Source organism: Eucalyptus grandis, chromosome 10, assembly GCF_016545825.1.
Source record: "Eucalyptus grandis isolate ANBG69807.140 chromosome 10, ASM1654582v1, whole genome shotgun sequence".
Classification (NCBI taxonomy): domain Eukaryota; kingdom Viridiplantae; phylum Streptophyta; class Magnoliopsida; order Myrtales; family Myrtaceae; genus Eucalyptus; species Eucalyptus grandis.
The window spans coordinates 16,589,016-16,600,459 of record NC_052621.1 but is presented as its reverse complement, the minus strand read 5'-3'; the positions used below and the strand labels follow the sequence as shown (position 1 = coordinate 16,600,459).

General features: G+C 39.3%; 1 protein-coding gene across 1 annotated transcript; it reads right to left on the bottom strand.

Moving 5' to 3' along the window:
- Positions 1-10,548: 10,548 nt before the first annotated feature.
- On the bottom strand, positions 10,549-11,236 carry LOC104423646. Its single transcript, XM_010036109.3, has 3 exons — positions 11,213-11,236; positions 10,854-10,942; positions 10,549-10,702 (listed from the first exon to the last, which is right to left on the bottom strand). Exons 1-3 carry the CDS (start codon positions 11,234-11,236, stop codon positions 10,549-10,551), a joined length of 267 nt encoding a protein of 88 aa, XP_010034411.3.
- Between the last annotated feature and the right edge of the window lie 208 nt (positions 11,237-11,444).

Sequence of the window (11,444 nt, the reverse complement as noted above, 5' to 3'; positions counted from 1 at the left end):
TTCATCCTTTGATTCATCTATCCATTTCCAATCATCATCATACATGCAGCAAGACACAATCATTCATAACAATACAATTCATGGAGTCCATACAATTTAGAATAGTCCATATATCATGCCTTTTTGAAGTTTACTAAATTCCAGCTTGCATAATTTTAGAAAACATTTAAATTAAATATCCATATGATTCTCAAAAATCATGAAATCAGGACATGTGATAGAGAAGACAATAAGGTAACAATTTCATGAAGAACACATGCCCAAAAGAGTTTCACACAAGAAGATATAATTCACACAAATACAGCATGTAATTTCGGGTAAAATCAGATTGTGCAGTTCTTGAAATATTTCAATTAAAATACCCGAACGACCTCCAAAAATTATGAAATTTTACCCGGTTGTAGTCAAGACACTAAAGTAGATTTTTCATGAAGACATCTAGGCCAGATTATTTCTAACAAATTTTATACAGACGCCCGAAGTTCCTGTTTCGAGTACCGAACCGTCCAGTTTAGCTATCTCCGAAATATCGAGTTTTCACCTACTTTATCCTTCTTCGTTTCCTCTAAAATTTTGATATTTTTTGCCTCAAGAGGTCCCCTACAACTTTCATGAAGGGATCTAAGTGAAATTTCCAAAGAATAGTGTGGCATCCCAGAAATTCAAAGCCAAGCCATAAGGTGTGTTAAAGCCTTTGATTAGGTGATAGAATTTCCATGGCTTATGTTTTAGCCAATTAGTCTTTTAATTTGATGATTTGTGCTTATGGTTGTGAGAATTTAAATTTAACAGATTAATAATCTATGCTTGGCCATATGATTTAAATTTCAATGAACACAAAAATATCCCAAGACTTTGGCCGAGATGAAGATTGGAATTCAAAAATATTTATAGAAGAATTTCAAAAAAAAAAAGGGAAAAAGAGGTGAAAATTTGATTGGGCCTTAAGCCCAAGAGTGGAACCCTAATAGGCCAACTTGGCCGGCCCATTAAAGCCCACAAGGAGGCTGTCGACCAGCCCAAGGAGGAGTGGCCGGATGGCCCAAGCCCAAGCCCAACTCCAAGGCCCATCTTGCATGGATCAAGACAAGTGGCAAGGAGAAGGCCATGCATTGGCCATTGGTTGAGGCAAATCAATCATTACTAATGATGAGCTTAGGGGAACTAAAAGGGGAGAAGAGAGAGAAGGTGGCCGGTTTTTGCTTGATTCGGCCGAGAGAGAGGGAGAGAGAGAGAGAGAAATCGCGAGAGAGAGGGAGAGATCGAGAGGGAGAGGAGGCGGAGCCGAGGAGGAGCTGCCGTGTCCCGCCGTCCGTTCGCCATATACACCGCCGTACGCCGTCGTTTGTTCATCCTAGAGGCAAGTGGAGTCCTCTAACTTCTCTTGCATGTGTGTATATGGTTTGCATGTTCGATTTTGGGTGTTACTTGTGAGAAAAACCGAGGTAAGGTTGGCTTGTTCTTAAGTCGTGTGACTGTTCTTGCTCGGATTGTGGGAGTCAGTAACTTGTTTGAGTTTGAATGTGTGTTTGGAGTCCCATTTTGGCTTCGATTTCTTCATAAAAGTTGTAGCTAACATCTTGTACTATAACATACTGAAATTTCGTGAAAATTGATGGAGATTTGAGGGGTTAAAGTCTTGTTATACGGAGACCCCAGATCTGTGAAGTTTTCACTGACCTCTTGTTGGATTCTTGGTTGCATGTTGGTTTGTGATGAAAATCTGACTTCGATGTCTTCATGAAAGTTGTAGGTAACATCTTAAACTACAACATACTCAAATTTTAAGAGAAATTAACAAGTATATCCTAGTAAATCGGCTAGATCTTGGAGACGATGATTCTGGTGATGTGTTCCGAGACACCCGAGACTTCATGGACTTAAATGGTGACCATAATTTGGTTATTTGACCTAGATATCTTCATTAAAATTGTAAGGACACCTTGATACATAACATATCCAAATTTCAGAGGAAAATAAAGAGAATAGATGGGTGAAAGCTTAATATTTCGGAGATGTGTATTCTGGACGATGCGGTAGTGGTTCCAGAAGCTTCGTGAGGTCGTGTAAAATAATCTAAACATAATCTGGCTTGGAGTTCTTCATGAAAGTTGTGCTAAAATGTCTTGGCTATCACTCTGTAAAATTTCGTAATTTTTGGAGGCCATATGGATATTTTAATCGAATTTATTCAGAAACTGTGCATTCTGGTTGTTATCCGAATATTATGTGCTATTTAGTGGAACTTGTGAAATTGTGTGAAATTCAAGTTGGCCATGAATTTTGCATGCAATTGTCATTCTATTGGTTTGATTAATGATTCTTTGAATTTTATGATTTTGGGAAAATCATAGATATTGAATTTAATATTTATTTATGGAAATAAATAAATAAGATAATAATAATAATAATATAATAATAATAATAATAATAATAATAATAATAATAAAATAAAAGGGATTATTTTATTGGCCATAAATTCCATTGAATTTATTTATGCATTGTTACATGTATAATAAGACATTGGTGTATGTATGATCATGAATTGTGATGCATGTGTGAATCATATGCCATGTAATAATGAGATCAAAAGAATGATGAATGTGGATAATGATAAATGAGTAAGTGGTTGTGGTGGAGGATGAGGCCGGAATGTACAGAGATGCATTGCCGGAATTCCCTAGGAGATTCAGGATGCCCGGAATGTGGGGGCCGGAAGCTTTGTCGGAGGTTTCTGCCCGAAGGGAATGCCTCGTGATGCTAGTTGAGATACGAGATGCCCGGAATTGGGGGGGCCGGAAGCCCGGTGGCCATGGGATGGCTGGAATGCTGGGAACCCTGTCGGAGGTCTTTGCCCGAAGGGATGATGAAATTAATGATATGAGAAATGGGTGATGTGGTGATCAAACTTAAAGATAAAAGATGAAAAATGAACCCATGATATGATATGCATGATGATATGCATGATGATGATGATGATGATGATGATATATAATATGCATGACGATATGCATGATGATGATGATGATGATATGTGATGTGATATGATGATCACCCATGATATGATGTGCATGATGATATGCAATGGTGATGATAATGATAATGATATATGATATGGCATGTGTATTGTGATGATGTCATGATGATGATGACATGTATGGTGTAATGATGCCATGATGATGATGATGATATAACGATGACATGATGATGATGACATGTATGGTACAATGTTGATATACATGTATGTGTTATGAGTTGATATGATGATGCATGATAGTATGCACATGGCTTCAAGGTAAGTAATGCATGCAATGCATGTATGATTGCATGATGCATTGAGTTGTTATTGGATTTCCCTATCTGCTGAGTGGTTGTACTCACCCCTTTTGGGGATAACATTTCAGATTAGCAGTATGCCGCTTCATGCCGTCTCGCGGGAGATGTTTTATGGTCTACCGTCCGATGTAGAGGTCGAGTGTGCTGAGATAGATTGTCCCTCTATTCCCGGACTGACTTTTATTCGAGTATGTTGTCTAGTGATGTACGACATAGGCCTGGCTGGGGGCCCTGTCATTCAGGAGTTCATTTCTATGCACGTTCGTCGGGATGGAGCTATGCGAGGGATGTTGCCGCCGCCACCGCCTGATGCACCGGGTTGGGTGTAAGACCCGCGCGCGATGAGTAGGAACTGGATCTTTTGATGTAGATAGTCGACACTTTCGATGGGGGTTTGTGCGCGTATGATGTTGAGGGTCAAGGGTTTCTTTTTGAGATTTTAGGCAAGACATGGCGAGTCCTAGCTTTTCTTGTTTTGTATCGACCGAGAAAAAGGAAGTCCCATCCTAAAAGAATATGTAAATAATGTGTCGATGTTTGTTTATAAAATCCTGATGTTTAGCTGGTGTGTATTGGTATCATGGATTGGTAGGGGGATAGATGGTGATGTTTAATTTGCTTCCGCTATGAGTCGCGTTGGGACCGCTTTTAAAAAAAAAAAAAAAAAATTCTGTGATTAACGACGCTTGTTCTAAGTACTTCAATAGGAAAAGGTAATAAAGTGTAACATCAGAGCTTGTGGCGATCGCCGAAGGGTTCGAGGTGCTACAAATAGTCACCATATAGGTCTAAGAAGTCTCGGGTGTCCAGTACCATATTTCCAGATTTATCATCTTCAAAAGAAAATCGTTTCACTAGGCTACACTTGCTCATTTTACTTCAAATTTGAGTATGTTAGTCTTTAGGATGTTCTCTACAACTTTTGTGAGGAATTCGAAGGGAGATTCTCGGTAAAAAGTAACATGCAACCCAGCAACCACCAAGAGGTCAACAAAACAGTTCCAGATCTAGTGTCTTCGTAGGAGAAAGGTTTCACCCCTTAAAACTCAAAAATTTGTCCCAAATTTTATTATGTTATACTTTGAGATGTTTTCTACAACTTTTATGAAGGAGTCGAAGTCAAAATATAACTCGAAACACGCATGCAAGCCTCCACAAGTTTCTGGGTCAGGCGGTATACACGAAATCAGCAAGCTTTTTCAAGAACAAACCACACTAGCTTCGGTTCCTTACCTCTAAACACCCAAGATTCAACACCATTTCAACCACACATGCAAGACACACATGCAAGAGTAGAAAATGGATCCTAACTTGCCTCTAAGATCAAGCGAACGACGGCACACGGACAGCGAACGGACGGCGACAGGCGGACGAACGAACGGCGAGCGGCTCCTTCTTCCTCCTCTCTCGGTTCCTCTCTCTCTCTCTCTCGCAACTCTCTCTCTCTCTCTCTCTCTCTCTCTCTCTCTCTCTCTCATTTGGATGACACCCCTCAACCGGCCACTCTCCCTCTCTTTTGTTTCCCCTAAATCCCATCATTAGTCATGATTATTTGCCTCCCTCAATGGCCAATGCATGGGGTCTTCTTTTTGCCACTTGGCAAGGCATGCAAGATGGGCTTGGGAGTGGGCTTGGAAGAAGTGGGCCGGCCACTCCTCCTCTCCTTGGTCGACGGCAGCCTCTCCATGGGCTTCAATGGGCCGGCCATTTGGCCCACCAAAAGTCCATGCTATTGGGCCTAAGGTCCAAACCTAATTAAACCCTAACTTTACCTTTAAACACTTTTAATTCTTTCTTTTATAGATTTCAAGTTTTAAATTTCACATGGCCAAAATCTTGTAACATTTTATCTATAGGAATTTACTCTATGAGGTACATAGCCAAGAATAGATTATTCTCATTAATTTATCCTATAATACTAATTTTAAAAACTCAAGAACACAAGCATATATCACTTAGTCTTAAGATGAGAGTAATGGCTAAAGCATAAACTATAGGTAATTCCATTACCTAATTATGGGCTTTAATACACCTTAGAGCTTGTCTTGAATTTTTGGGATGCCACGTATGTTTCTTGCGAAAGAGATAACGACATCTTCGAACGATCTCTTGAAATCTTAACTCCAAGAATGTATGCAGCCTCACCCTTATCTTTCATCTCAAAGTTGGAAGACAACCATCTCTTCACAGTATTTACAAACTCTCTATTGTTTCCGACAATTAGTATATCATCAACATATAATAATATGATCACAAATTGATCCTTGGATCTTTTGATATATACACAATGATCCTCATCAATCATTGTAAAGTCATATGCCGTTATGGCATTATGAAAACGTATATATCATTGTCTCGATGACTGCTTAAGGCCGTATATCGATCTCAAAAGTCAACATACCTTTCCTTCTTAGCCTTCTTTAATGAAACCAGTAGGTTGTTCCATATATATTTCTTCCTCTAATTCTCCATTGAGGAAAGCAGTCTTTACATCCATTTGATGTAACTCAAGATCCATACTAGCAATTATTGCCAGAATAATGCGAATCGAGGTAAATCTCACTACAAGAGAAAAAGTTTCTTCATAATAAATTCCTTCATGTTGATTATACAAGGCGAGCCTTATGCCTTTCTATCGAGCCATCAGCTTTTCGCTTTATTTTAAGAACCCACTTGTTCCCAATAGCTTTGCGCCCTTTTGGAAGATCAACCAATTCCCTCTTCCATTGCATGAATCCATATTTCCTTACTATGGCAATTTAGAGCCTCATTAATATTTCTTGGCTCATCCTCATCTTGCGGAGCAATCATAAAAGTTTCCCCTTCCATATCAAAACGTGGATGGGGAATACTTTGGCGACTTGTTCGCCGTATGGGAGATTGTTCACTTTGCACATCATTCCCCATTATGCTCCCACTAAGATTAGATAATGATGGCATCATCTCATCATGTGGTTGCAATTGAGAATGAGTTGAATTCAATTCATCACTTCTCATATTACTCCCACTTGGATGAACTCCACTAATATCATTATCTTAATCCAAGGTTTCAAATAGGGAGTAATCTTCCCCTATTTCGCCCTTCTTAGGAAATTCATCCTCTAAGAATGTGACATCTCGTGATTCAAATTCAGTTATACTCCCACTTTCCTGCTCACCTATGAACACATACCATTTCGAGTGTTCGGAGTATCTTATGAAAATACTCTTATTTCCTCTGGGACTCAAGTTCCCAAACTTGTGAGAGGACTAATGAGTATAGGCAGCACAACCCCATGGCTTAAGAAAACTTAAGTCCGGTTTTCTACCTGTCCATAACTCATATGGAGTGGAAGTAACTGATTTGGAAGGCACCCGATTAAGTATATAGGCAGCAGTTAACAGCGCATCACTCTAAAAAGTGATAGGTAAGTTAGCATGCGCCATCATGGACCTAACCATTTCTAATAGGGTTCTGTTTCTTCTCTCCGCAACACCATTTTGTTGAGAAGTATATGGAATAGACAACTGTCTTTCTATTCGTTTTTCATCACATAATTTTCTGAACTCATTAGATAAATATTCTCAACCTCGATTGGATTCAATGCTTTTATTTTCTTGTCTAATTAATTTTTTACCAAGTTCATAAACCTTTTGAAACAACTTAATGCTTCAAATTTATGAGAAATCAAATAGACATATCTGAATCAAGTATAATCATCTATAAAAGTGATGAAATAAACAGCCACATACCTTCCTCTCACATTCATTAGACCACAGACATCAGAATGGATCAAATGCAGAGGAAATTCAGCTCTTTTACCTTTTCCAAATGGTTTCCTTGTCGTTTTCCCTTCTAGGCAATGCTTACATATGGGCAAATCGACTTTTTCAATGTTGCCCAACAAGCCATCTTTGGCTAGTCTATTCATACGTTGTTGGCCAATATGACCAAGTCTAGCATGCCACACATTCACATCATTATCATATGAATTAGGAGACATGAGAAGGGAATAAGAAACATTTACATTAACATAGTCAATATCTAATACAATGAAACCATCCAGAAAATAACCACAACCATAGAAATTTGTATCCAAAAAACAAATCCACACCTCTATTATGGAAGTTCATATTAAAACCTACTTTAACCAACACTAAAACAGACACTAAATTCCGACGAATCTCCGGAGCATGCAATACATCATGTAGGAACAAAGTGCGTCCACCACGCATGTTCAGTTAGCAGGTACCAATTCCTTTCACTTCAGCTCTGGAGTTGTTTCCCACATAGATCCACTTAGTTCCAGTTGGTACTCGTCGGAATTCCACAAAAGATTCTCTATCCTTCGCTACATGGTCTGTCGCTCTTGAATCCACAGTCCACAAAGGATTAGACTCAGTTAAGAATACAGAACTCGATACAAAAGCAAAGTTCTGAAAAGTACAAAGGGTGTATACCTTCTTTGGCTCATGACAGTCGCGAGCATAGTGACCCTTCTTGTCACAATTGTAACACTTCACCCTTGTAAGCTTCTTCATTCAAGGACGCTTTCCTTTTTCATGTTGGTTAAGCATAGGTTTCTTCCCTGAAGGACATGCTTCCTTGCCTTTCCCTTTATCAAACCAGTTAGGACGTTTGCGCTTAGAGCTCAAAGCTCCATGTGAGCTAGAACCAGCATGATAGATTTCATCTTCCGACTTAGCCACCAAGAGGCAGTTCTCTTCTAGCTCAAGATGAAGCACCTTCATATGCTCTCAACTCTGAGGCAAGGAACGAATCACTGCTTGCACTTGCTGCTCATCTGTTAGGACATGGTCAGCATCTTTCAGCTCATTAATCATGTTTGACATCTTTCTAAGATGTTGCTTCATGGTCTGACCATGAGGCTTCTTATAAGAGTCAAACCTAATAGTGAGCTGCCTCAGTCTGGTCGTTGAAGTATGACCAAATCTTGCTGCCAATGCTTTCCACATTTCCCTGGCATTCTCAAAACGCCTAAACTTTCGCATGACGTCATTTTCCATGCTACTTAGCAACGTAATGTGAGCAAGAGAGTTCTTTCTTTTCCATGCAGCAAATGCTTCTTTATCTCTCTTGTGTCTGTGCAAAGTGTTTCCTTCTTCAGTTCTACCATGATCGGTTAAGAGCTTCTAATGCCTCTTGCTCTTCCAAAGACATATTGGATTTTCATGTGCCATATTTCATAGTTATCGCCATTGAGCTTCTCACCTTTGTTCGACTCAGCAACTATGCTCTTTATGGCTGAAGCCATTGATCTGAACATATCAGACATATATGCACGAATTATTAATACCTATCATTTATGCATCCATTTTGCACAAACCCATCATACTAATGAACAATTTCAAGTAAGGTTTCAGAATCAAAATGTCACTATGTTTCCAATCATCCTCCAAAAATCCTAACTTAAAACTATCATTAATATAATTGTCTTATGCAAAATAAATTTTATGAAGTTACAAAAAAATTTATGAACTACCCACAGCAATCAACAATAACATAAAGCAAATAATATTTGACATCCAATAGAATAATAATGATTTCACACAATACAACTAACATATCAGTTGCCACACCAACAATAACTAAGTAGAAAAGCATTACATGAGATGTCCACAAAGCACACTAAACAAAGACCAGCCAATACATCTAACACCAAATCAATACACAAACTGGAAAAGATTCTCTTTTGTTCAATTTCTTGATATTTTCCTTTGTAACAATCCAGTAATAATCATCTATAAAATCCATCACAATTTTCCTATATGAAGCGGCTCTGTTGACATCCCATATGCAATTCAATACTCCTTGTCATTCTTGTAAAAGAGTGTTTATGAAAAATCGTACCATCTCAGACTGTGGCATGGGACAACCATTCCATATGACCTTTTGAATTTTCCCGTTGACTTCAAAAACGTGATCAATTAAGTCACCACTCTTCCATCGATGATCAGTCAGCTCAGCTATCAACTTAGAAAGCATTTCCTTTTGTTCATCGGTAATTGCACGAACAAGTGTGCCCAACCTAAGGGGAGGCATTATTCCTGCAACAAATGCAGAACAAATAAGGGATCACATATAATCCACATAGACTTAATTGGAAAAAGAAACACATTCTTTTCCTCCTTTTTTTTGGGGGGTCAATCAACGGTCAACCGTCGAAGTCAACGATCAACGGTCAATGAGTCAACGGTCAACGGTCAGCCAAGTCGAGGTCAACAAGCGGTCGGGTCGGACCGAACGGGTCGGGTCGGACCAGACGGACGGTCGGGCCAGACAGACCATTCGGCCCGGTCGAATAAGCCGACCGGCACGTGCCACGCGCATGGCGGCACGTCCGGCGGCGATCTGCCACTCGTTTTTCTCATCTCGACGAGGGCTTCGATCCTACACTTTTAGAAAAAAATTTCAACTTACAGAAAACCAAAAAACGGGGCGAACAGAATCGGGTGTCGGGATTTTTCCGCCCCTTATCGGTGTCGGCCGATTTTTCACGAAAATTCAATCAAAAATCATTCATAAACATGAAAGGGGTCGGGAAAACATAAACTAAGGCTCTGATACCAATGTTGGGAATATGGGATTCCCAAAAAACGGATTCAACACTAAATCGAACCCCTAAAACGAATGCGGAAGACGAGCCCGGGAATATCACATGTATCACCGATCCTAAGGTACATCACAGAATCGAACGTACCTTGTTAGCCACAGATTAAACACCGATGCCGATGTGAGGAAAGGAAACCAATCCCGTTCAATCCGATGACGCGAATTTGCCTCGAAGGGAAGAGAGCGTCGCCTTTTGCTTACTGTTTTTCTTTTGGAGGGAGAGAGGGAGGAGGAACGTACGTAATATGCCAAAAGGTACCTTCCTCCCTCTTTATTTCTCCCTTATATACATCCCCTCCAAAAAGAAACGTGCCCCTTCATCATATCCCTCTATACATGGGCCCTAATATTGTGGGCCGGGCTTTTAGGCCCAACATGGGCGGACGGGCCAACTTAGGTCCATCACATTAATAATTAAAACCATCAGTTACCATTTTCTCAAAATTACTATTTATATTTACATTTATATTTTTTGGTCAAAATAAAAGTACACTAAACATATTTATATTTATATTTCACGTTTATTTTCACGAAAAAGTTTCATTCACAAGTACACTAAACATAATTTCGAATTTCAGGTTTTTCTACAAGGTGTATAATTATGTAGATTTATCTTTGGAGAAGAAGTGGTTGATGGTTGGCATGACCTCCGGTGGCCGAGTGCGGAGGAACTTGCGGAGCCCGTGCTCGGCGTATTTCCTCCCTTCTTCTGCATTATCCAACACTGCCATGCCTCTATGTGCCTTGTTGACTCTGTATTACAGTGAACGGTTCAAAATAAGTGCAAAAAAAAAAAAGAAAAAAAAAAGAAAGAGCAAAAGAAATTTAGTTGATTATGTCGTTAATTAATTGTCATCGAGAACTCTTTTTATGGAATTTAATTGTACCAGAAAGTGCTTGTTACCTGACATCAGGGTTCAAGAGAGCATTTCTTGTGAGCTGGAATATGCATAGACTTGTCACAAATGTCATTGCTGCCATAAGTGGATACACCTATATATAGGAGCAGACCCATGAATATTAAGTCAATGAGTATCCTATTGTGAAGGAACAGAAAAAGAAAGTACACTAATGAATATCTTGTATTATTCTATTAAGTAAAGGTTCTTATCGATATGTCCCGCTCGACTTGATTTACATGCCTGAAAAACATTTAGCAAAATACATTGACAAGTAGTTTGGGAGATACCACTCAATAAAGCAGAGAAGATATATATTATTGTTGTCAATAGATTTTGAGAACTCCAAAACATTCATACATACGTCTGGCTTGACCCAACGCCCCATCATGAAATCCGTGCACTTCAGAACCTGTGTGCTAAAGTCTCCAGCTGCTTCCTCGATTTAGAGTATAAATTGCTTATAAGACAATAGGGTGGGTGAGTCTGTAAGTTGCATATATATACTGCTCTCGCGAGAAGGAGCAGCCATCACTTTGGACGGCAAGAGAATCTTCTGTTCAAACAGTGGGCTATTAACGGCTTGACATCAGACA